Source organism: Podarcis tiliguerta (genome assembly GCF_965153285.1).
Source record: "Podarcis tiliguerta genome assembly, chromosome: 2".
Lineage (NCBI taxonomy): Eukaryota > Metazoa > Chordata > Lepidosauria > Squamata > Lacertidae > Podarcis > Podarcis tiliguerta.
This window is the reverse complement of record NC_139535.1, coordinates 111,612,297-111,632,516: the sequence shown is the minus strand read 5'-3', so window position 1 is coordinate 111,632,516 and position 20,220 is coordinate 111,612,297. Positions and strand designations below refer to the sequence as shown.

Here is a 20,220-nt window from a genome sequence, read left to right as displayed (position 1 = left end):
CTTGGCCTTGATGCTGCCCGTCCAACACTTACCTCTTTCATTTCCTCCTTCCATTTATTCTCAGACCTGCTAGAGAAATCCCGGGTGGTTCATCATGTCAAGGGCGAGAGGAATTTCCACATCTTCTACCAGCTGTTGTCTGGAGGCTCTGACGAGCTGCTCAGTACGTCTTTCATGCACGGGCCCCAGAGCTGTCAACCATCCCTTATTTGGTGGGAAAGTCCCTTATCCCAGCGCCGTGTCCCACTGCTGTCCCTTATTGATGATGTCCCTTAACTTTCCCGGGTTTCAAAGGAAGCAGCTCCTCTCCCTCCCTCCCTGCCGGCCAGGGAGGAGGGAGGCTCCAACTGTGTTGCTTGGCTGCGTTGCTCACCCAGTAAGGAGTCTAAGAACGACTGGGGGGTAGAGCTTGCATGCCTTTTGCCGATCAAATTGGCTGTGTTGCCTGGGGACTCGCCTTTGCTCAGCCCTTCCCAGTGGAGAGGTGACAGTAGTTTCCCTTGCTGCATCCCCTTTGCCGGGTTGCTGTGCTGTGGGAACCACTGCTTGAGGCTTCGTTTGGCTGCTGGCTGGGCTTTCTGCCTTTGGCTCAGAAGCTGAACATACCTGTGCTCTGAAAATCCCTTATTTTGGCTGCTGATCCCTTATTTTCGAGGCTGCTGGTCCCTTATTTTGAAATCTGTAAGTTGACAGCTAAAGCACACAAATGGCCTAAAGCACACAATGGCAGAGTTAGAGGGCTGCATTCTAGGCCAAGTGCGTGTGGCCCCATTAGGGAAGAGAGCTCTGGCCATTTACTTCTGAGTGGGGTTGGTTAAGTCTTGCAAGTGGGGGGACACATCATAGCATCAGAATATGGCCTCCCTTAACACAGGGGTGGGGGGCTCTGTGAATAAAGGAAGGGTGAGAACCACAGATGCCGCGACAATGATTCCTCCTCTTCAACAGGACAGCTGAAGCTGCAACGAGACTGTCGCCTTTATGGTTACCTGAACAGGGAGGCCTCAAACCTGCACGGTATGGATGATGCCGCCAATTTCAGAGCTGTTCAGGTATGAGTTGTGCTGTGTGCCATAATGGGGTCTGGGGTGTAAATTGTACTGGTCTGTGAGTGGCAGAAGATGTAGTAGTGGTAGTAATGGTGGTGATTTTTGTCCTCATGTAACCTATATGCATGCAGCCATGAACAGGATGGAGTTTTCTGAAGACTTACATACCCTCCAACATTTCTCAGATGAAAATAGGGGTGTCCTGTTCCCATCTGACTGGGTTGCCCCAGCCACTCTGGGCGGCTTTCAACATACAGTGGTACCTCGGGTTACATACGCTTCAGGTTACATATGCTTCAGGTTACAGACTCCGCTAACTCAGAAATAGTACCTCGGGTTAAGAACTTTGCTTCAGGATTAGAACAGAAATCGTGCTCCGGCGGCAGCAGGAGGCCCCATTAGCTAAAGTGGTGCTTCAGGTTAAGAACAGTTTCAGGTTAAGAACGGACCTCCAGAACGAATTAAGTTCTTAACCTGAGGTACCACTGTATATAAAAACATAATAAAATATTAAACATTAAAAAAAACACTTTCCCTACACAGGGCTGCCTTTAGGTGTCTTCTAAAGGTTGTATAGTTACTTATCTCCATGGCTCGGGGGGTCGCATAACTCCATACCCTCCAACATTTCTCTGATGAAAATAGAAGAAGAAGAAGAGGAGGAGTTTGGATTTGATATCCTGCTTTATCACTACCCTAAGGAGTCTCAAAGCGGCTAACAATCTCCTTTCCCTTCCTCCCCCACAACAAACACTCTGTGAGATGAGTGGGGCTGAGAGACTTCAGAGAAGTGTGACTAGCCCAAGGTCACCCAGCAGCTGCATGTGGAGAAGCGAACCTGGTTCACCAGATTACGAGTCTACCGCTCTTAACCACTACACCACACTGGCTCTCCATAGGGTCGTCCTATGGAAAAGTGGGACATTCTGGGATCAAATCAGAAACCACAACGGCTTCTGTATATCTGGGACTGTCTCGGGAAAATAGGGACACTTGGAAGGTCTGGACTTAGGGCTCATTCATACTTCCATTTGCTCCATCACTATTCCCCCAGGAAAACTTGCATTTTAGCACTGAATCGGAACAGATGGCAACTGGGGTTTCCACATATTGCTATTTGTTCCAATTTAGCGCTAAAGAGCAGGTTTTCTGGGGTAAAGCAACAGGGCAGAGGCAGAACTGCTCAGACCCTTGCCTAAAAAACATAGGATAGGACAACTGCTGGACCCATGCTTTCTAGGCATGGGAATAAGCAGAAGTGTGGACTAGCTCTTTGCAGAACCCAAGGTTTATAGAAGTACAAATGAGAGACATAGAGTACACCACAACATGAAGTATGAGCAGGGCCGGCTCAAGACATTCTGTCACCTGAGGCAAACCACAAAATGGTGTTCTCCCCTACCAGGGAAGTAGGGGTGAGAGAAGATCTAAATCAAGAATAGGGATGGGGGATAAAGATCGACATTGGGATTGGATGCCCCTTGGGGAGCCTGCTGCCTGAGGCAGTCGCCTCACCTTGCCTCTTGGGTATGAGCATGTTCAGCAGCTATGAAATCCTCACTGACTGTTGGTGCATGTGTGTAAAACTGGGGAGGGGAAATGTGTGGGAGGGAGGGGGAATATTCTGGAAAGGGGCATGGGTGACTGGAGCCCTGAACAGAAGCACGCATGCCACATAGCAGCATTCTGTTGCAGGTCCCACTTGTATATTTCTGTGAATCCACAGACCTGCCCTATGGCTTATTAGAGCCTGTGCAACCCAAATCCTTCTCTCTAGTCAGTGGCGTAGCGTGGGGGGTGCAGGGGGGGCCGGCCGCACCGGGCGCAACATCTGGGGGGGGGGGCGCTCACACTCGCAGCTCTCTGCCCCTACCTGGCTCACTCACTCTCTCTCACTGCAGTGCTGGCTGTGCGAATCCGATCCAAGCCGCCGGGTCACCGCCCACTGTGGAGGGGAGGGTGCCAGGCGTGCGGTGCGGTGCGGTGCGGTGCGGAGAGAGAGCGAGGGACTATCTGGGGGAGGGACAGTGCAGCGGGGGGGGGGGGGCGCAAATTACTTGCCTTGCCCCGGGTTAGGGGGCACAAATTACTTGCCTTGCCCCAGGTGCTGACAACCCACGCTACACCACTGTCTCTAGTTAACCAGAGTGCTTTCAGAGACAGGGGCTTAATGTTGCAAATGGGTCGTTGAGATATTGCAAATAGAAAATTGGCGGCAGTTTTGTTGAATTTCCCCCAGAAAGGGAAAACCAGGATTAGATGGGGGGAGGGGAGTATGGACTGGCATTTTGAATCCAGGAAAGTCTTGTGGACAGATAAGGAGCACTGATATCATATTAAACACCTCCCTGGGAGCACCCTTAGGTAAAGGTAAAGGGACCCCTGACCATTAGGTCCAGTCGTGGCCGACTCTGGGGTTGCGGCGCTCAACTCGCTTTATTGGCCAAGGGAGCCGGCGTACAGCTTCCGAGTCATGTGGCCAGCATGACTAAGCCGCTTCTGGCGAACCAGAGCAGCACACGGAAACGCCGTTTACCTTCCTGCCGAGTGGTACCTATTTATCTACTTGCACTTTGACGTGCTTTCGAACTGCTAGGTTGGCAGGAGCAGGGACCGAGCAGCGGGAGCTCACCTCGTCGCAGGGATTCGAACCAAGTCCTAGGCTCTGTGGTTTAACCCACAGCGCCATTTACACATCCATTTTTGGCCCTGAAAGTATAATTGGGTTTTGCCTTGGATCTCAACACGCTCATGCACAGAAGGCTTTGCTGTGGTCCATAGGGAGCTCACCTGAGGGCTTTCCTGTGTTTAACCCTGTTCCCTAATGCTGCTTTTCTTGAAGAATGCTATGCGAGCCATTGGCTTCTCCCCATCAGAGATCACAGCGGTGCTGGAGGTGGCTGCTGTCGTCCTCAAACTTGGCAACATAAAGCTGGGACAGCAATTTCAGGCCAGTGGAGCAGAAGCTTGTGGAATCGAGGATGACAAAGGTCAGCAGGGCAGGATGGGTCATCTCCAGGATTACCATGCAGAGTTTGGCCCAGGGCTGATTGCCCCATAGTAGCTCACGATTTTGAGAACCAGATCTTTCCCCAGGTGTTATGTGGGTGCTTGCAGCCTGTGTGCCATTTGCTGAATAGTCTCAGTTCCGTGGTATGATACACCCGGTGGCCAGGGTGCCATAATGGGTTTAGAATTAAAAGGGTTTTCCTAAATACAGTTGGAACATCAACTGCCTTATATGATTTAGCAACATTTAGTAATCCAATGGGACATCACCACTTTGCGAGTTCCCTCCACAACCTGCTGCATGTGGCACAAATAAAAGTAATAACAGGCAAACAACCTTTTAGGGAAAAGTTGTCTGCTGTTACTGATCTAATTGAGGTGAAGGAAGACTCTGATTCTAAACCTCTGCTGCATTGTGGGATATCTTTGGGAGAAGAAAAGGCTAAGGAGTAAACTCTACACCAAGCTTCCTCAAACTTGACCCTCCAGATGTTTTGAGACTACAGTTCGCATCATCCTTGACCACTGGTCCTGCTAGCTAGGGATCATGGGAGTTGTAGGCCAAAAACATCTGGAGGGCCGAGTTTGAGGAAGGCTGCTCTACACAAATCCAAAGTGAAGTCCCTAAGGTGGTTGGATGGTGCCTTGTATGCCTCCTTCTGGCAACTCCTGCATCCAAGCTGGTGCCAAACCGATTGCTCTGCCTTCCTTCGGACCAAGTCAGCGAGGCCAAGAGCAGGGTCTCATCATCTGGGCAGCTCAGGACTTCCATACACGTTGCCAGGCTTGTGCCCCAGAGAGGTCGCTTTGGTGCTGCTAACAAATGCACAAATTGGGGGAAGGTGTGCATAAAAAGGCACATATTTGTGAAAACCGTTTTTTTCAAGAATGTGTTATTTTAGGGGAAATTGCTCACCACAAAAATTATAGAAGGTTGTAGACAAAATGCCTATATTAGGATAAGGTAAAGGTAAAGGGACCCCTGACCATTAGGTCCAGTCGTGACCGACTCTGGGGTTGCAGCGCTCATCTCGCTTTATTGGCCGAGGGAGCCGGCATACAGCTTCCGGGTCATGTGGCCAGCATGACTAAGCCACTTCTGGCAAACCAGAGCAGCGCACAGAAATGCCGTTTACCTTCCCGCCAGAGCGGTACCTATTTATCTACTTGCACTTTGACGTGCTTTTGAACTGCTAGGTTGGCAGGAGCTGGGACCGAGCAACGGGAGCTCACCCTGTGGCAGGGATTCGAACCGCCAATCTTCTGATCAGCAAGTCCTAGGCCCTGTGGTTCAACCCACAGTGCCACCTGCGTCCCTATATTAGGATAAATGTGCACTAAAATGCTGGCAATTTTTTTACAAGGACTGGGGGAAAAGTAATCCAGACTGATGTAGAAATGTGGAGAACAAGACTGAGAACAGCTGAAATGAGCAAGTTTGTCCATCCCTGCCCACTAGAATGAATGGAACAGTAATTGGTAGAAGACAGCCTGAGCTTGGGAAACTCCTGCCTCGCTCCCCGCTGAGCCTCCCTGCCTTGATTTCTCTGCATTGCAATGTGTCTCCAGTACCAGGGTGAGGAACTCACTTCCCGCTTTGCTTTTGCAGTGGTCCGGGAGATCTGTCAGCTCATCCAATTGAGTGAAACTGCCCTGGAGCAGGCTTTGTGCTCTCGCACAGTGGAAGCCCATCAGGAGAAGGTGGTGACAACACTAACAGTTTCACAGGTGAGTGTGGAGCTGAGGTGCATGCAGATTTCCATTAGGTCACTAGTTCCCGTGCAAAAATGTTGGTTCTGCTGCATTTCCATTCCATTTTTTTTTTTATAAAAAAACCTGTTCCACAGAGACTCAAGCCTGTCCTCTCAACCAGTTCAATGGGTGGAGGTCTCAATAACCGTCTTGCTCATGTTTTTCTTACCAGCCACTTCATACTGTGGCAGGTCATTTATGTACATATTCATGCTAGAATCTGTGTTTTGCACCTCACTGCAGACCTATCAGCACAGGTGTGCTAACTCATTTTCTCCAGTATACAAATGCCAAGGTGCAGGAGTCTGAAGTTAGCCTGATATCTACAGGGAGCAGGGCCTTCTTGCAGGTGGCACTCTCTTTATGGAAGAGGGAAGAGCCACAGCTCAGTGTTAGACCATTTTCTGGGTCCAGGTTCAAATCCCAAACTCCCAGGTAGGACTGGGAGAGACCTCTGCATTAAATCCTGGAGGGTTGTTGCCTATCAGTGTGGACAATATTGAGCCTTTCAGCAGATGTTGAAATTAGGGGTGCAAGGATGCAGCGATTTCTGTCCCATCCTGTGATTGTTGAAATCAGCACTGTTTCTGTTCCACTGCAGTTCGGCTTCCAGCCAATCCCACGTTATTTGTGTCGCTAGCAGTTATGGTCAAAAGTAACGCAATTAATTAAGTTGTTAATTTTGCAATTAACTTCAGGGCATTGTGACAGAAGGGAAACATCAAAAACAAGGCGGAAAATAATACCGTATTGACCCAAATATAAGCCGCACCCGAATATAAGCCACACCTCTAAAATTCAAGGCGGGGGGGGGGGGAGGAAAAAAAGATAATTCCCGAATATAAGCCGTTCCCTTAAAATTCTGCAGGCACTCACACCTGTTGTGTTTTACCATAAGTCTTTCAGAAGCGATATTGTAAAAGCTAATTTTGTAAGGTCGCGAATTTAAGCCGAACTTTAACTTTTCATAGTCAGAATCTGGGGGGAAAGTAAGGCTTATATTCAGGCCAATATGGTATAATTATTGATGTAACATTTGCTGACTGAAAAATCAATCATAGTGAATAGCACACATATTCACTTGTATGATTTCAGTTCTTGACAGTGGTCGAACACGCAAATTGTGGCCATTTCTCTTCAAATTTCCATTTTTGACGGAACTCTCTGACACCCCTAGTTGAAATCCAGGCTGTTGTAGGGAACAAAACATCCTATGAATGTGGTATACTCCCCCGTCATGCCTTCTTCTTTCAAACAATTCTAGGAATGGCAGTTCTGTACAGCAGCCGTAAATCATAATTTTACAAGTTACAGTGATGATTCTAAGACTGGTTTCGGACCAGAATTCTTAGGATGTGTAAAGCATGCCCCCATCAGATAGCTGTAATCCAGGATGGTTCTGAGCTGGGAGTTTTAGGGCTGAGTTCTTCCCAAGGGAGTGGCTATCACTCTGACCCACGGTTCTCAGCTTCCTGAACGGGCTGTGTGTTTCATGGGCTAACAATCTCTGTCTTGCTTCCTAGGGTTACTATGTGCGGGATGCCTTAGCAAAGAACGTTTATAACCGGCTATTTAACTGGCTCGTTAACAGGATCAACGAGAGCATCAAAGTGAGTGTGCGCAGTGGATATGATCCACTTGACTTAAAACAGTGAAAATGAGTTTACCATGCAATGTATTATAGCAGTGGTTTAGGACTCAGCAACAATCCTTGGTTTGAGAACTAATAGGGGTATTATCATTCACAAGCGTTCCCTTATTTTCGTATCTGGCTTAGTGAGAGAACCCATACATGGGGGGTGGAGTACTTGCGGCCATCTAGGTGTTGCTAGACCATATCTCTCATCATCCCTCAACATTAGGCATTCTGGCATAGGTTGATGTCAACTGAAGTCAAACAGCAGCACCAACATCTGGAGAACCACCGATGCCATATTATGCTGCTTTGGAGTAAGGGTGGGATTGAGCTAAATGATACATTTTCATATAAAGGTAAAGGGTAAAGGGACACCTGACCATTAGGTACAGTCGTGGACAACTCTGGGGTTGCGGCGCTCATTTCGCTTTATTGGCCGAGGGAGCCGGCGTACAGCTTCCGGGTCATGTGGCCAGCATGACTAAGCCGCTTTTGGTGAACCAGACCAGTGCACGGAAATGCAGTTTACCTTCCTGCTGGAGCAGTACCTATTTATCTACTTGCACTTTGACATGCTTTTGAACTGCTAGGTTGGCAGGAGCAGGGACCGAGCAACGGGAACTCACCCCGTCGTGGGGATTCGAACCACTGACCTTCTGATCGGCAAGTCCTAGGCTCAGTGGTTTAACCCACAGCACCACCCGCGTCCCATACATTTTCATATAGGCACTGACAAAAAAATTTTTTGGAAAAAAATATGTATTCATGATTAGGAAGACAGAAACAAGATGGTAACTATCCCCAATTACCGTATTTTTCGCTCTATAAGACGCACCAGACCACAAGACGCACCTCGTTTTTGGAGGAGGAAAACAAGAAAAAAAGTATTCTGAATCTCAGAAGCTAGAACAACAAAAGGGATCTCTGTGCAGCGAAAGCAGCGATCCCTCTTGCTGTTCTGGCTTCTGGGATAGCTGCGCAGCCTGCATTCGCTCCATAAGACGCACACACATTCCCCCTTACTTTTTAGGAGGGAAAAAGTGAGTCTTATAGAGCAAAAAATACGGTAAATGACATGGGGAGACTGGGAAGTATGAATGCTTTCAGCACACCTTCTGCTTCTTCTTCTTCCTCTTCTTCTAGGTTTCAACAACTGAGCACAAGAAAGTCATGGGTGTCCTGGATATTTATGGCTTTGAGATTTTTCAGGTGAGTAGTGGATATTCCTGGTTCTGGCTTCTAAAGGCAGATATTTGGTCAGGGTCTTGGGAAGTGGGTCTGACTCTGGGGCAGGCTGGTGCCTTCAGATATGAGAAGGTGCTCTCTCTGAGTTCATGTTCATGTGTTATGTGCGCATTGTTACCTCTCTATCTTTTCATGTCTTATTTATGTGTATTAAACGGAGGAGCACAAACATGAACTGGATTTACAGTATGTTGCGAGGAGACTTCAGGGCTGAGAGTCAGGCTTAGGGGACATGGTCAGGGTTTTATATGTGGGAGTCGATCTAGGATGCACCCATCTTTTACCTGGGGCTCTTTTGCTTTCAAAGTTGCTATTTTTTCTCCCACTCCTCTATGTAGGACAACAGCTTTGAACAGTTCATTATCAATTACTGCAACGAGAAGCTGCAGCAAATCTTCATCCTGCTGACCCTGAAGGAGGAGCAAGAGGAGTACATTCGGGAGGTAGGCAATTTTTCCAGAGCCAGGCCTGGTTCATAGACAAGGGGCAAGGGCAAGGGCATTAATAGAATAGGTGTGTGTGTGTGTGTGTGTGTGTATGTATATATATGTGTGTGTGTGTGTGTGTGTGTGTACACAAACAAACAGTGCAGGTATAATAATAATATACTATTATACCCCACCCATCTGGCTGGGTTTCCCCAGGCACTCTGGGCGGCTTCCAACAGAATATTAAATTACAATAGTCTATTAAACAAATAACTTTAAATGTACAGGTGCCAATAACCTCTAGGATTCACCATAAGATCAGAGAAGCAATTGTATTTTATAGGAAAATATAAATATAGTATGTAAAAAAGAGGTGGGGGATGTATAATGTTGGTGTGGGGGGGTAGTTGGGATGGTCTTGTCCATTTGTTACAACAGAACAGGTTTCCTGTGCAGAATGAACCATTGTTATGTGGAAGCCCTTTTCCTGTTTGCAAGAGGAGGAGCTGTCAGTGGCTACTAGTCATCATGATGACTATACTCTACTTCCAGGGCAGAGGCTGCAAGCCTCTGAATACCATTTGCTAGGGAACAACCAAAGGGGAGAGCGTTTTTGTGCTAATGTCCTGTCTGTGGGCTTCTCAAGCATCTGGTTGGGCAAAGTGGGAGCCAGGATGCTTAACTAGACAGCGTGAGGAGCTGAGAACCTGTGTTCTGGGCCCTGCCTAGATGCTGTTAGACTACTACAACTCACATCAGGAGCGGTGGGGTGGTGCTACCTCCCTACCGCTTGATGGGATGGGGCAGTGAGTTTGGAGCTGCAGTGGTGGAGCCAATCTGGCACTCCTGCCAGGGTGGCTGTGGAGCTCTGCAGCCACCCAGCCAGCGTGGTGTAGTGGTTAAGAGCGGTGGATTCATAATCTGGGGAACCGGGTTCGCTTCCCTGCTCCTCCACATGCAGCTACTGGGTGACCTTGGGCCAGTCACACTTCTTTGAAGTCTCTCAGCCGCACTCACCTCACAGAGTGTTTGTTGTGGGGGAGGAAGGGAAAGGAGATTGTTAGCCGCTTTGAGACTCCTTAAGGGGAGTGAAAGGCGGGATATCAAGTCCAAACTTCTTCTTCTTCTTCTTCTTCTTCTTCTTCTTCTTCTTCTTCTTCTTCTTCTTCTTCTCCCTGCCACGCTCCTGTAGCACTTTGGTAAGCAGTAGTGATGAAAGCCAGGGGACGCGGGTGGCACTGTGGATTAAACCATAGAGCCTAGGACTTGCTGATCAGAAGGTTGGCGGTTTGAATCCCCACGACGGGGTGAGCTCCTGTTGCTCGGTCCCTGCTCCTGCCAACCTAGCAGTTCAAAAGCACTTCAAAGTGCAAGTAGATAAATAGGTACCGCTCCGGTGTGAAGGTAAACGGTGTTTCCGTGCGCTGCTCTGGTTTGCCGGAAGCGGCTTAGTCATGCTGGCCCCATGACCCGGAAGCTGTACGCCGGCTCCCTCGGCCAATAAAGCGAGATGAGCGCCGCAACCCCAGAGTCAGTCACGGCTGGACCTAATGGTCAGGGGTCCCTTTGCCTTTACCTAGTGATGAAAGTCACATTGTGGGCCTCCCTTTCCCTGCTAATAACATGCTTTCTCCCCCCCCCCCAGGGCATCGCTTGGACTCCTGTGGACTTTTTCGATAACAGCATAATCTGCAACTTGATAGAGGATGTAAGTTGTTTCAGGAGCAATGGTGAATAAAGTGGGGAGAAAAGAAGACTTGTAATCCCATAAATCCAAGACCTCATCCCTTTCAGAGCTTTTCTTCGCTTCCAGTGCTCATGTTGTGTCTCTAAGGCAGGGATCAGCAACCTTTTTCAGCCGTGTGCTGGTCCACCGCCCCTCAGACCTTGTGGGGGGCTGGAATATTTTTTTTGGGGGGGGGGAATGAACAAATTCCTATGCCCCACAAATAACCCAGAGATGCATTTTAAATTAAAGGACACATTCTACTCCTGTAAAAACACCAAACGGGCCCCACAAGTAACCCAGAGATGCATTTTAAATTAAAGGACACATTCTACTCATGTAAAAACACACTGATTCCCGGACCGTCCGTAGGCTGGATTGAGAAGGCAATTGGGCCGCATCCAGCCCCCGGGTCTTAGGTTGCCTACCCCTGCTCTAAGGGCTCATCCACACTTCCTCTTATCCTGCTGCCACCACTGAATCGGAGCAAACATCAATAAGTTTTTCTGCGAATTGACTTTTGTTTTGATTCAGAGGTAAACAGCAGGTTTCCCCAGGGAAAGTGGCAGAACAAATTAAAAACTAGGCATAAGACAGGTAGAACAAGGTGGGCAAGGAGGCTGCATAACCCCATGGGGTTAGTTGCATGTGATGCAAACCCTTTGCTTCATCTTAGCAGGTGTGCTCAGGGCCTGGAGGTGAGACTGCCCAGGATAGATGTAATCAGAGATGTTCCCATGGGGGGGGGGGCGGTGAGCAGTGCTGAGGAGGATGAGAAACGGCTTCCCAGCTTGTGGCAGGTTTCAGTAGTCTACCATTGTCTCAAGTGGGAAAAGTGCCTCTGAGTATGTGCAGAGTGCCTTCTCACTTTGCCACTGCAGTTGGTCCCTGCCCCAGCATACACAATAAAAACTTAACAGAGTGGTTGGCAATGTTTCCACAATCCACTGAGGAGACAGGCTAACAAGCCCAGCAGAAAGAAGGGCCGTGGACAAGGAATTGGAAAGGCCAGCAACCATGATCTGCTGTTGTTTTTTTAACTGCATCTGCAAGGAGACGGCAAAGAGAAGAGCTGAAGAGCCCCCATGCCTGCTTGCTCAGAAGTAAGCTCCACTGAGTTCAGTGGGCCTTACCCCCTGTGAAGTGTTATCATAACCACTTATGCACCAGCCAAACAGAGGGCAAAGGAAGAGGCAGATTTGCATAAAATGTGGATTTGCTTGTTAATGTGTACAGATGCCAATCTGGAAAATACTAACTAAAATTAAAGTGGACATGAAGTTACAGTGGACACTTGGGTTGCACACGTGATCCGTTCGCAACCCGCAGCGGAACGTTCTGCGCATGCGCGACACCCGAAACCTGGAAGTAACCCATTCTGGTACTTCTGGGTTTCGGCGGGTCCGTAACCTGAAAAAATGCAACCTGAAGCGTCTGTAACCCAAGGTATGACTGTACACTTCTCACCACAGTGGAGAAGACAATGATCTAGACTAGATCTTCTAGACACATCAAAGAAACGTTTCAGTTAAATGCATTGCAAACTTTGTATGAGAAATCGCCTTGGCTGACTGAGGTTGGCGGCGTAGTGCCCCATTTGCCCTAGTGGACCAGCCTCCCCTGCAGTGTTCTAAGTCTTCGTTCTTTCCGTAGGGCAAAGGTGGGATCCTGGCCATGCTGGATGAGGAGTGCCTTCGCCCGGGCGAGGTGAACGAAGCCACATTCCTGAACAAGCTCAACCAAGTCTACAAGGGACACCAACGCTACGAGAGCAGGGTCACACAGAATGACAAGCGTATCATGGACAACAGCTTGCATGCGAACTGCTTCCGTATTCACCACTATGCTGGCAAGGTAATTGGCGCTAGGAGTCTTTCTCAAAAACGGGTCCGTTTGGGGAGCGCAGGAGGTTAGAACAGGGGTATCTCCCCTGCAATGCTGACATGTAGCCCTTGGAAAGGTGGTGAACCTTGAGCTGGAAAAGGTTAGCTACCACCCCTGGGTTAAAATACAGTTTCCTAAAGCTGAAGTGCCTGAATCCCTTGGAATGGTTTGGGAAATGTGGTGGGGAGCATGTGAGGTGAAGGAAACTCCTGCTGCGTGACAGCACGCAGAGAAGCGTTTCTGAACTGTGGAGCTCCCTCCATGTGAAATCCCTCACGAAGACCCACCAGGTCTTGTAGAATCATGTTGTGTAGTCGTTTAGTCGTGTCCGACTCTTCGTAACCCCATGGACCAGAGCACGCCAGGCACTTATGTCTTCCACTACCTCCCACAGTTTGGTCAAACTCATGCTGGTAGCTTCGAGAACACTATCCAGCCATCTCGTCCTCTGTCGTCCCCTTCTCCTTGTGCCCTCCATCTTTCCCAACATCAGGGTCTTTTCCAGGGAGTCTTCTCTTCTCACGAGGTGACCAAAGTATTGGAGTCTCAGCTTCAGGATCTGTCCTTCCAGTGAGCACTCAGGGCTGATTTCCTTCAGAATGGATAGGTTTGATCTTCTTGCAGTCCATGGGACTCTCAAGAGTGTCCTCCAGCACCATAATTCAAAAGCATCAATTCTTCGGCGATCAGCCTTCTTTATGGTCCAGCTCTCACTTCCATACATTATAGAATCATAGAAACATAGAATTGCAGAGTTGGAAGCAACCCATCTGGTCCAACCCCGTGCAATGCAGGAATCTTTTGCCCAATGTGGGGCTCAAACCCACAATCCTGGGATTAAGACTAGATATAAGTAGGGAGAAGGCTTTCAACCTAACCTTCTCTAGAACGTGCTAGGTTATTTTGTGGATAAATATGTAATTTTTATTTTTATTCTATTTTTGTATGTGAGCCCCCACTTGTAGTCTGAGGTGGTGCAGACCAAAGATATGCTTACTACCTTAGTCCCAGGTGGGCAAAATATACTGCAAGGTGTAGTGGTGGATTTCCCTTGAGTAAAAGAAGAATTGGACAGTCCTAGGAGAAACTTGACCCTCTAAGAAGGACTTTAGCACAGACAGAAAGGTTGGGAGGCCCTTGGGAACCACGACGGAGTGGGAGTTGGGTTGTGGGCCAGAGCACTTTGTTTCCATCTGAACGTGTCTCTTCTCTCATCTTCAACTTGAAGTCTTCCCTTCTATGTGCCTCCATCAATGGGTGATGCACTGTGTCACTAGGAATGTATCTGAGAACTACTTAGGCACTGAGTCTTCTCCGCTTCAGGTGACCTACAATGTGGTCGGATTCATAGAGAAGAACAACGACCTGCTCTTTAGAGACCTGTCACAAGCCATGTGGAAGGCCAAACACGTTCTCCTGCGCAGCCTCTTCCCTGAAGGGGACCCCCAGAAAGCCTCACTCAAGCGTCCACCCACCGCTGGTTCACAGTTCAAAGCCTCTGTGGCCACTCTCATGAAGAATCTCTATTCTAAAAACCCTAATTACATCAGGTAATTGGTGTGTGTATGTGTGTGTGTGAGAGAGAAACTGTGGATAGACATCTATTTATTTTGGAAAGCTGATTGTTCTCTGGGGCTACCTTTGAAGGTGACCTGGAAACTGCAATTAATCCAGAATGCGGCAGCTAGACTGGTGACTGGGAGTGGCCGCCGGGACCACATAACACCGGTCCTGAGAGATCTGCATTGGCTCCTATTATGTTTCCAAGCACAATTCAAAGTGTTGGTGCTGATCTTTAAAGCCCTAAATGGCCTCGGTCCTGTATACCTGAAGGAGCATCTCCACCCCCATCGTTCAGCCCGGACTGAGGTCCAGCACCGAGGGCCTTCTGGCGGTTCCCTCATTGTGAGAAGTGAGGTTACAGGGAAGCAGACAGAGGGCCTTCTCAGTAGTGGCGCCCGCCCTGTGGAACACCCTCCCTTCAGACGTGAAGGAAATAAGCAGCTATCTTCTTTTTAAAAGACATCTGAAGGCAGCCCTGTTTAGGGAAGTTTTTAATATTTAATGCTGTATTGTTTTTAACACTTGATTGGAAGCCGCCCATAGTGGCTGTGGAAACTCAGCCAGATGGGCAGGGTATAAATAATAAATTATTATTATTATTATTATTATTATTATTATTATCTGTGCATTCGGACACTTCTTAAGATCTCATAACAAAATTTTGTGTAATGGTTCCTAGGATCAAAGAGCAGGGTTTCATCTATGTTTAGATATAATTCAGCACCATTTTGACTAAAGATGATGAACTGAACCTTTAAAGGCTGCACTGATTTTTTTATGTCTCAGAATTCCCAAGCATTTCTAGGTATGAGGCTGCTACTAGACTTATCTTTGGACCCAGCCTGTTTGCTGACAGAGATGGGAGAGTAATCTCACTCAATAAGGATGTCCTCTTTGCTGCAGGTGCATCAAGCCCAATGACACCAAAAAGGCTGCTGTGTTCACAGATGACCTGGTTCGGACACAGGTGCGCTACCTTGGCCTGTTGGAGAACGTGCGCGTTCGGCGGGCTGGTTATGCCTATCGGCAGCTCTATGACCCATGTTTGGAGCGCTACAAGATGCTCTCCAAGGAGACTTGGCCAAAGTGGAAAGGCAGCGCCAGGTAGGACACAGAAACTGTGATGTGCTGGAGAGGTTGCCATCAGAGCCTGGCGGTTACATTCAGGGGTCAGCAGAATACCCATAGAGTGGAATCATCCGAGGGTTTAATAATGCTGATACAGGGCTAGAGAGAGAAACTTGGAGGGCTGCATTTGGCTGTTGGGGGTGAGATCCCCGACTGCTGGGCTAGGCTTTGCTTGGAAAGGAAACATGTAGCACATTTGTGTGGTGATGGGGACAGATGCAGGTGGTTTTGGAGGGTCATCCCACATCGTGAACTGGCTGGCTGCAGAGGAGTGGTGGGAGGCACCAGCTGAGGAACTCCCAAGGGAAGAAAGCTCAAAGCCAGGGGATTGGTGGTGGGACAATGATGACTAGTTAGAGGGAGAAGACTGGGAGGAGGAGGTGTTGGAAGCAGGGTTTAGTGGGCAGGGAGAGGCTGGGGCAGAGAGTCCAGGCTCAGAGGCTGGAAAGGAGGGGGGCCAAGAGGCAGGTATGGGGTAGAGTCCCCACCTCCTGCTGCGACCAGCTCCCCTCTCCACCCTGGTCTCTTGGAACATGCAGAGAAATGAAAAGAGCAGAGCAGAGGTTGATTGTGCACGGACACAGTCTACGATTGCTTGGCAAAAACCCTACTGAGGAGGGAACTTAGGAAGCAGTGGAAGGTGAGGATCTTTGGTCCTTGCAACGGTCTTTTTGGAGTTGGGATTACTTGCCTGCACTGTTTTGGTTTTTTTGAATAAAGAGTTAACTTCATTGACACTGTGTTTTCATTACTGACCTAGACTTGACTCTGGCTCCTGACACCCCACTTTGCAGCTTCCCACTGTGTGTACATAGAATAGAATAGAATCATAGAGTTGGAAGAGACCACAAGGGCCATCGAGTCCAAGCCCCTGCCAAGCAGGAAACACCATCAGAGCACTCCTGACATATGGTTGTCAAGCCTCTGCTTAAAGACCTCCAAAGAAGGAGACTCCACCACACTCCTTGGCAGCAAATTCCACTGTCGAACAGCTCTTACTGTCAGGAAGTTCTTCCTAATGTTTAGGTGGAATCTTCTTTCTTGTAGTTTGGATCCATTGCTCTGTGTCCGCTTCTCTGGAGCAGCAGAAAACAACCTTTCTCCCTCCTCTATGTGACATCCTTTTATATATTTGAACATGGCTATCATATCACCCCTTAACCTCCTCTTCTCCAGGCTAAACATGCCCAGCTCCCTTAGCCGTTCCTCATAAGGCATCGTTTCCAGGCCCTTGACCATTTTGGTTGCCCTCCTGCACAGGCACAGGCTCTCCTAGGCATAAGCATTTTGGATGTTCCAGGCTTGTGCCAGCCGGGTGACCTGGTCTGTGGTGGAGACCTGCAGTGCTGCTTGGCATTAGGCACATGGGCAGTAACACCCCTCCCACACACACACCCTTCCCAACCAATTAAGCCCAGGTGGTGGCTAGGCAATCTCTGATCTCTTACGTTCCCCTTTCTGGTGCAGGGATGGTGTTCAAGCCCTTTTGAGCAGTCTGCCCATTGACTCCAAAGAACTGGCATATGGGCACACCAAGATCTTCATCCGCACGCCACGCACGGTGAGCAACTGATGTTAGGACCAAGAGGGGAGGTCAATGGTTACCAGCTCTTCTGGAGTTAGTGGGAGGAATGAATGTTGCTCCTAGGGTTGCACCAAATATTTTTCACTTAAGGCGTGTGCGTTACAAAATGAAAGATATGACAAAATATATGTCACCACACTGCATAGCCAACCATATTCGTCTATAGATGCCTCCAGACTTTCAATATTTCGTGGGAAGGGATTCAACTGCATACCGGAAATTTAGGTGTGCTCAAAGTTATTCATCACCTTAGCGCAACAAATCCACTGGGGGGAAGGGCAACTAAAATGGACTTTTTGCTGTTGGGAAACTTGACACGGAAAACACAATGAAAAGTGTGGGATAAGCAAATGATTAATGGGAAAACGTGTAAAAACAAATCAGGATGAATGCTCAATAAATCAACACATTTTTTGGAACTAGTTTTCCCTAATATAATCCTTTTGTCTATGTTATTTTCATGTATTTATTATTACACGCTTTCGTAGAGAACTTCATCACAAAATTTGGATCAGTGTGAATTTCAAAGGATGGCTGTGTTTTGGCCCTCATATTGTTTCAGAAAGCCACTCCTTACATAAGGAGGGTGGGGGGTTTGCGGACTCACGCCCCCATCTGCATCCTCGCGGGGCTGGCTGCAGCCCCGCGGGACTCAGGGATTCCCGGGTTCATTAATATTCATTAATCGCTGCGCCAGCCAATCGGCTGGCAGTGGGGGCGGGCTTACTAAGGGGCATTTAAGGTGAGGGCAGCCCTTGCTCGCCCCTTTTCTTCCTTTTCAGCAGCCACGGTTTTCAGCAGCCGCAAAAGTGCAAATTTGATTTGCTTTTAAAGGTGAACCGAGTTTAATTTCTACCCCAACTCTTTCTGGAAGTGATGTTCCTCTCACTCACAGTTGGCACACATGTCTGCTGGGAAAGTAGGACAGACTGCAGAAGATCAACTGAACGTGTGGCCTGGCCACTGTAGCCTTCACTGCAGTTGCATTTACAAAACCCATTTAAAAACACAAACCTATGCGTGCAAAATGCCCTTGGTTGATGTGGGAACCTGAGGATAGGAAATCTACAAGGAGCAAAAGCTTAACCTTTTAGGCCCTGAGGATTTGTCTGGTAGGAGCATGAAGGAACATCAAAGCTAACATCAAAGTTAATGCAGATCAGGCTGTAATTTCTTCCATGGTCTGAAGCCTGTATTGGTGCTTTTCAACCTTTTCCCTCACAGCTTTTTTATTTGGAGGAGAGACGCCAGCAGCGGATACAGGAGCTGGTTGCACTGATCCAAGCAACCTTCCGGGCCTGGAAATGCCGCAAGAACTTTCTAGAGATGCGCAAGAGCCAAATCGTTATCTCTGCCTGGTACCGGGGCCATGCGGTAAGATGCAAAGAGTGATACACGTATGATTTTACAGACTTAGGTGCTACACCAGTGTGGTGTACTGGTTAAGAGCGGTGGACTCCTAATCTGGGGAACCGGGTTCGCATCTCCACTCCTCCACATGCAGCTGCTGGGTGACCTTGGGCCAGTCACACTTCTTTGAAGTCTCTCAGCCCCACTCACCCCACAGAGTGTTTGTTGTGGGGGAGGAAGGGAAAGGAGAATGTTAGCCACTTTGAGACTCCTTAAAGGGAGTGAAAGGCAGGATATCAAATCCAAACTCTTCTTCTTTTTAACTTGCAGACCTCACTGTCCTCTGTGTTTTGCAAAATCAACAGTAATGGGCCAGTATTAAATCATCGTCTTGCTTGCATCCATGAGAATTGGGAAGGCTGTTAGACAGAGTGATACTTGGCTCCAGTTTAACAAGGGCATTTGCAATGCAGTTTGAAGAAATATTTGCATTCCTTATTTGTTCTAGTTATTGAAAGCAAGAGGTGAAAATCACACCAAGACGAGTTCCAACCTGCCTTGATATGTCAATAGGGTCGTACAGGGCGGGGCGGGGTGGCAGCCCTCACAAGGCTGCCTTCTTACTTACAACCAGTCAAGCGGGTGGATCTGGCTGTCAGTTTCCTCCTCCTTAGTCTCAGTGTTGCCTTAACAGCAGTCAGAAGAGGGTGTGTGTGTGTGTGCAAAACTAGAATTAGTTGGCCCTGTCTGTCATTGGCTCTGGCGCCATCTACTGTTGGCCTCCTGGCCTTCTACCCTACCAGTCAAAAGGGGTGGGAATTACCACTGATGACTCCGTTTGTTCATGGCCTGTCTGCCTACTAAAGTGAGTGTTTTATTTTGCAGCAAAAGAAGAAATACGGGAAGATGAAAATGTCAGCTCTTCTTATCCAGGCCTATGTCCGAGGATGGAAGGTGAGGCAGGTGACATCCAGAATATGGTTGCGGCCGGGCCTTTAAAGGTTCTAGGGATCAGTTAGTTATATAGTCAAAGTAATTAAATAATATGCAATAATTTTTATTTTAAAAAATTAATGTTCTGACATGATATATGCAACGATCATTTTATGCAACAAAATCTCACGTATTCTTCAGTAGCCTGGAATTTTTTGTCAGTTGCAGACAACTTAGGAATGGCTAACAGGGGCTCAGATGCTAAGTAGCCAGATGAGGCTGAAATGATAAGTTTGTACACCGTTGCCCAGATTTTGTTACCTTGCCATTTCAAATCCTTGCGCATACATGCACTTGCTGCACATGTGTGCGTGCCAAACTGAAAAAAATTCAGGGCATAACTATATACAGTGGTGCCCTGCAAGACGAAATTAATCCGTTCCGCGAGTCTCTTCATCTTGCGGTTTTTTTGTCTTGCGAAGCACGGCTATTAGCGGCTTAGCGGCTATTAGCGGCTTAGTGGCTTTAAGAAAAAGGAAACAAACTCGCAGGAACTCGCAAGACGTTTCGTCTTGCGAAGCAAGCCCATAGGGGAATTGGTCTTGCGGAACGACTCAAAAAACAGAAAACTCTTTCGTCTAGCGAGTTTTTCGTCTTGCGAGGCATTCGTCTTGCGGGGCACCACTGTATGGTGTCCAATGTTGTCTGAGATGTTATTAGTAATGACCAAGAAAATTGTAGGTCTTAGTGAAGCTGCTCTCTGCCCCCCTCCCCCTTTTTTCTGGGACCCTTTGGGGTTCTTATCTATCCACTCCCTTCCTCCACAGTCTCGTAAACTCCTACGGCAGCTGAAGCAACAAAAGAGCCGCAATCATGCTGCCACCATCATTACTGCTTACTGGAGAGGTTATCAGGTAACAAATATGCCGCTG

At 48.2% G+C, this 20,220-nt stretch overlaps 1 protein-coding gene across 3 annotated transcripts in view; it reads left to right on the top strand.

Annotated features, from left to right (window-relative positions):
• Positions 1 to 20,220, top strand: part of LOC310671399 (unconventional myosin-Ia-like) — a 57,098-nt gene that overhangs the window by 23,243 nt on the left and 13,635 nt on the right. For all 3 annotated transcript variants that reach the window (XM_083427360.1, XM_083427361.1, XM_083427362.1), the window contains 15 exons: positions 65 to 163; positions 949 to 1,052; positions 3,892 to 4,039; positions 5,668 to 5,786; positions 7,334 to 7,420; positions 8,590 to 8,655; positions 9,030 to 9,134; positions 10,765 to 10,827; positions 12,499 to 12,699; positions 14,053 to 14,279; positions 15,196 to 15,396; positions 16,888 to 16,981; positions 18,230 to 18,379; positions 19,241 to 19,309; positions 20,116 to 20,202. In XM_083427360.1, coding sequence (XP_083283486.1) covers positions 65 to 163; positions 949 to 1,052; positions 3,892 to 4,039; positions 5,668 to 5,786; positions 7,334 to 7,420; positions 8,590 to 8,655; positions 9,030 to 9,134; positions 10,765 to 10,827; positions 12,499 to 12,699; positions 14,053 to 14,279; positions 15,196 to 15,396; positions 16,888 to 16,981; positions 18,230 to 18,379; positions 19,241 to 19,309; positions 20,116 to 20,202 — 1,820 coding nt within the window. The remainder of the gene's footprint in view (positions 1 to 64; positions 164 to 948; positions 1,053 to 3,891; positions 4,040 to 5,667; positions 5,787 to 7,333; positions 7,421 to 8,589; positions 8,656 to 9,029; positions 9,135 to 10,764; positions 10,828 to 12,498; positions 12,700 to 14,052; positions 14,280 to 15,195; positions 15,397 to 16,887; positions 16,982 to 18,229; positions 18,380 to 19,240; positions 19,310 to 20,115; positions 20,203 to 20,220) is intronic.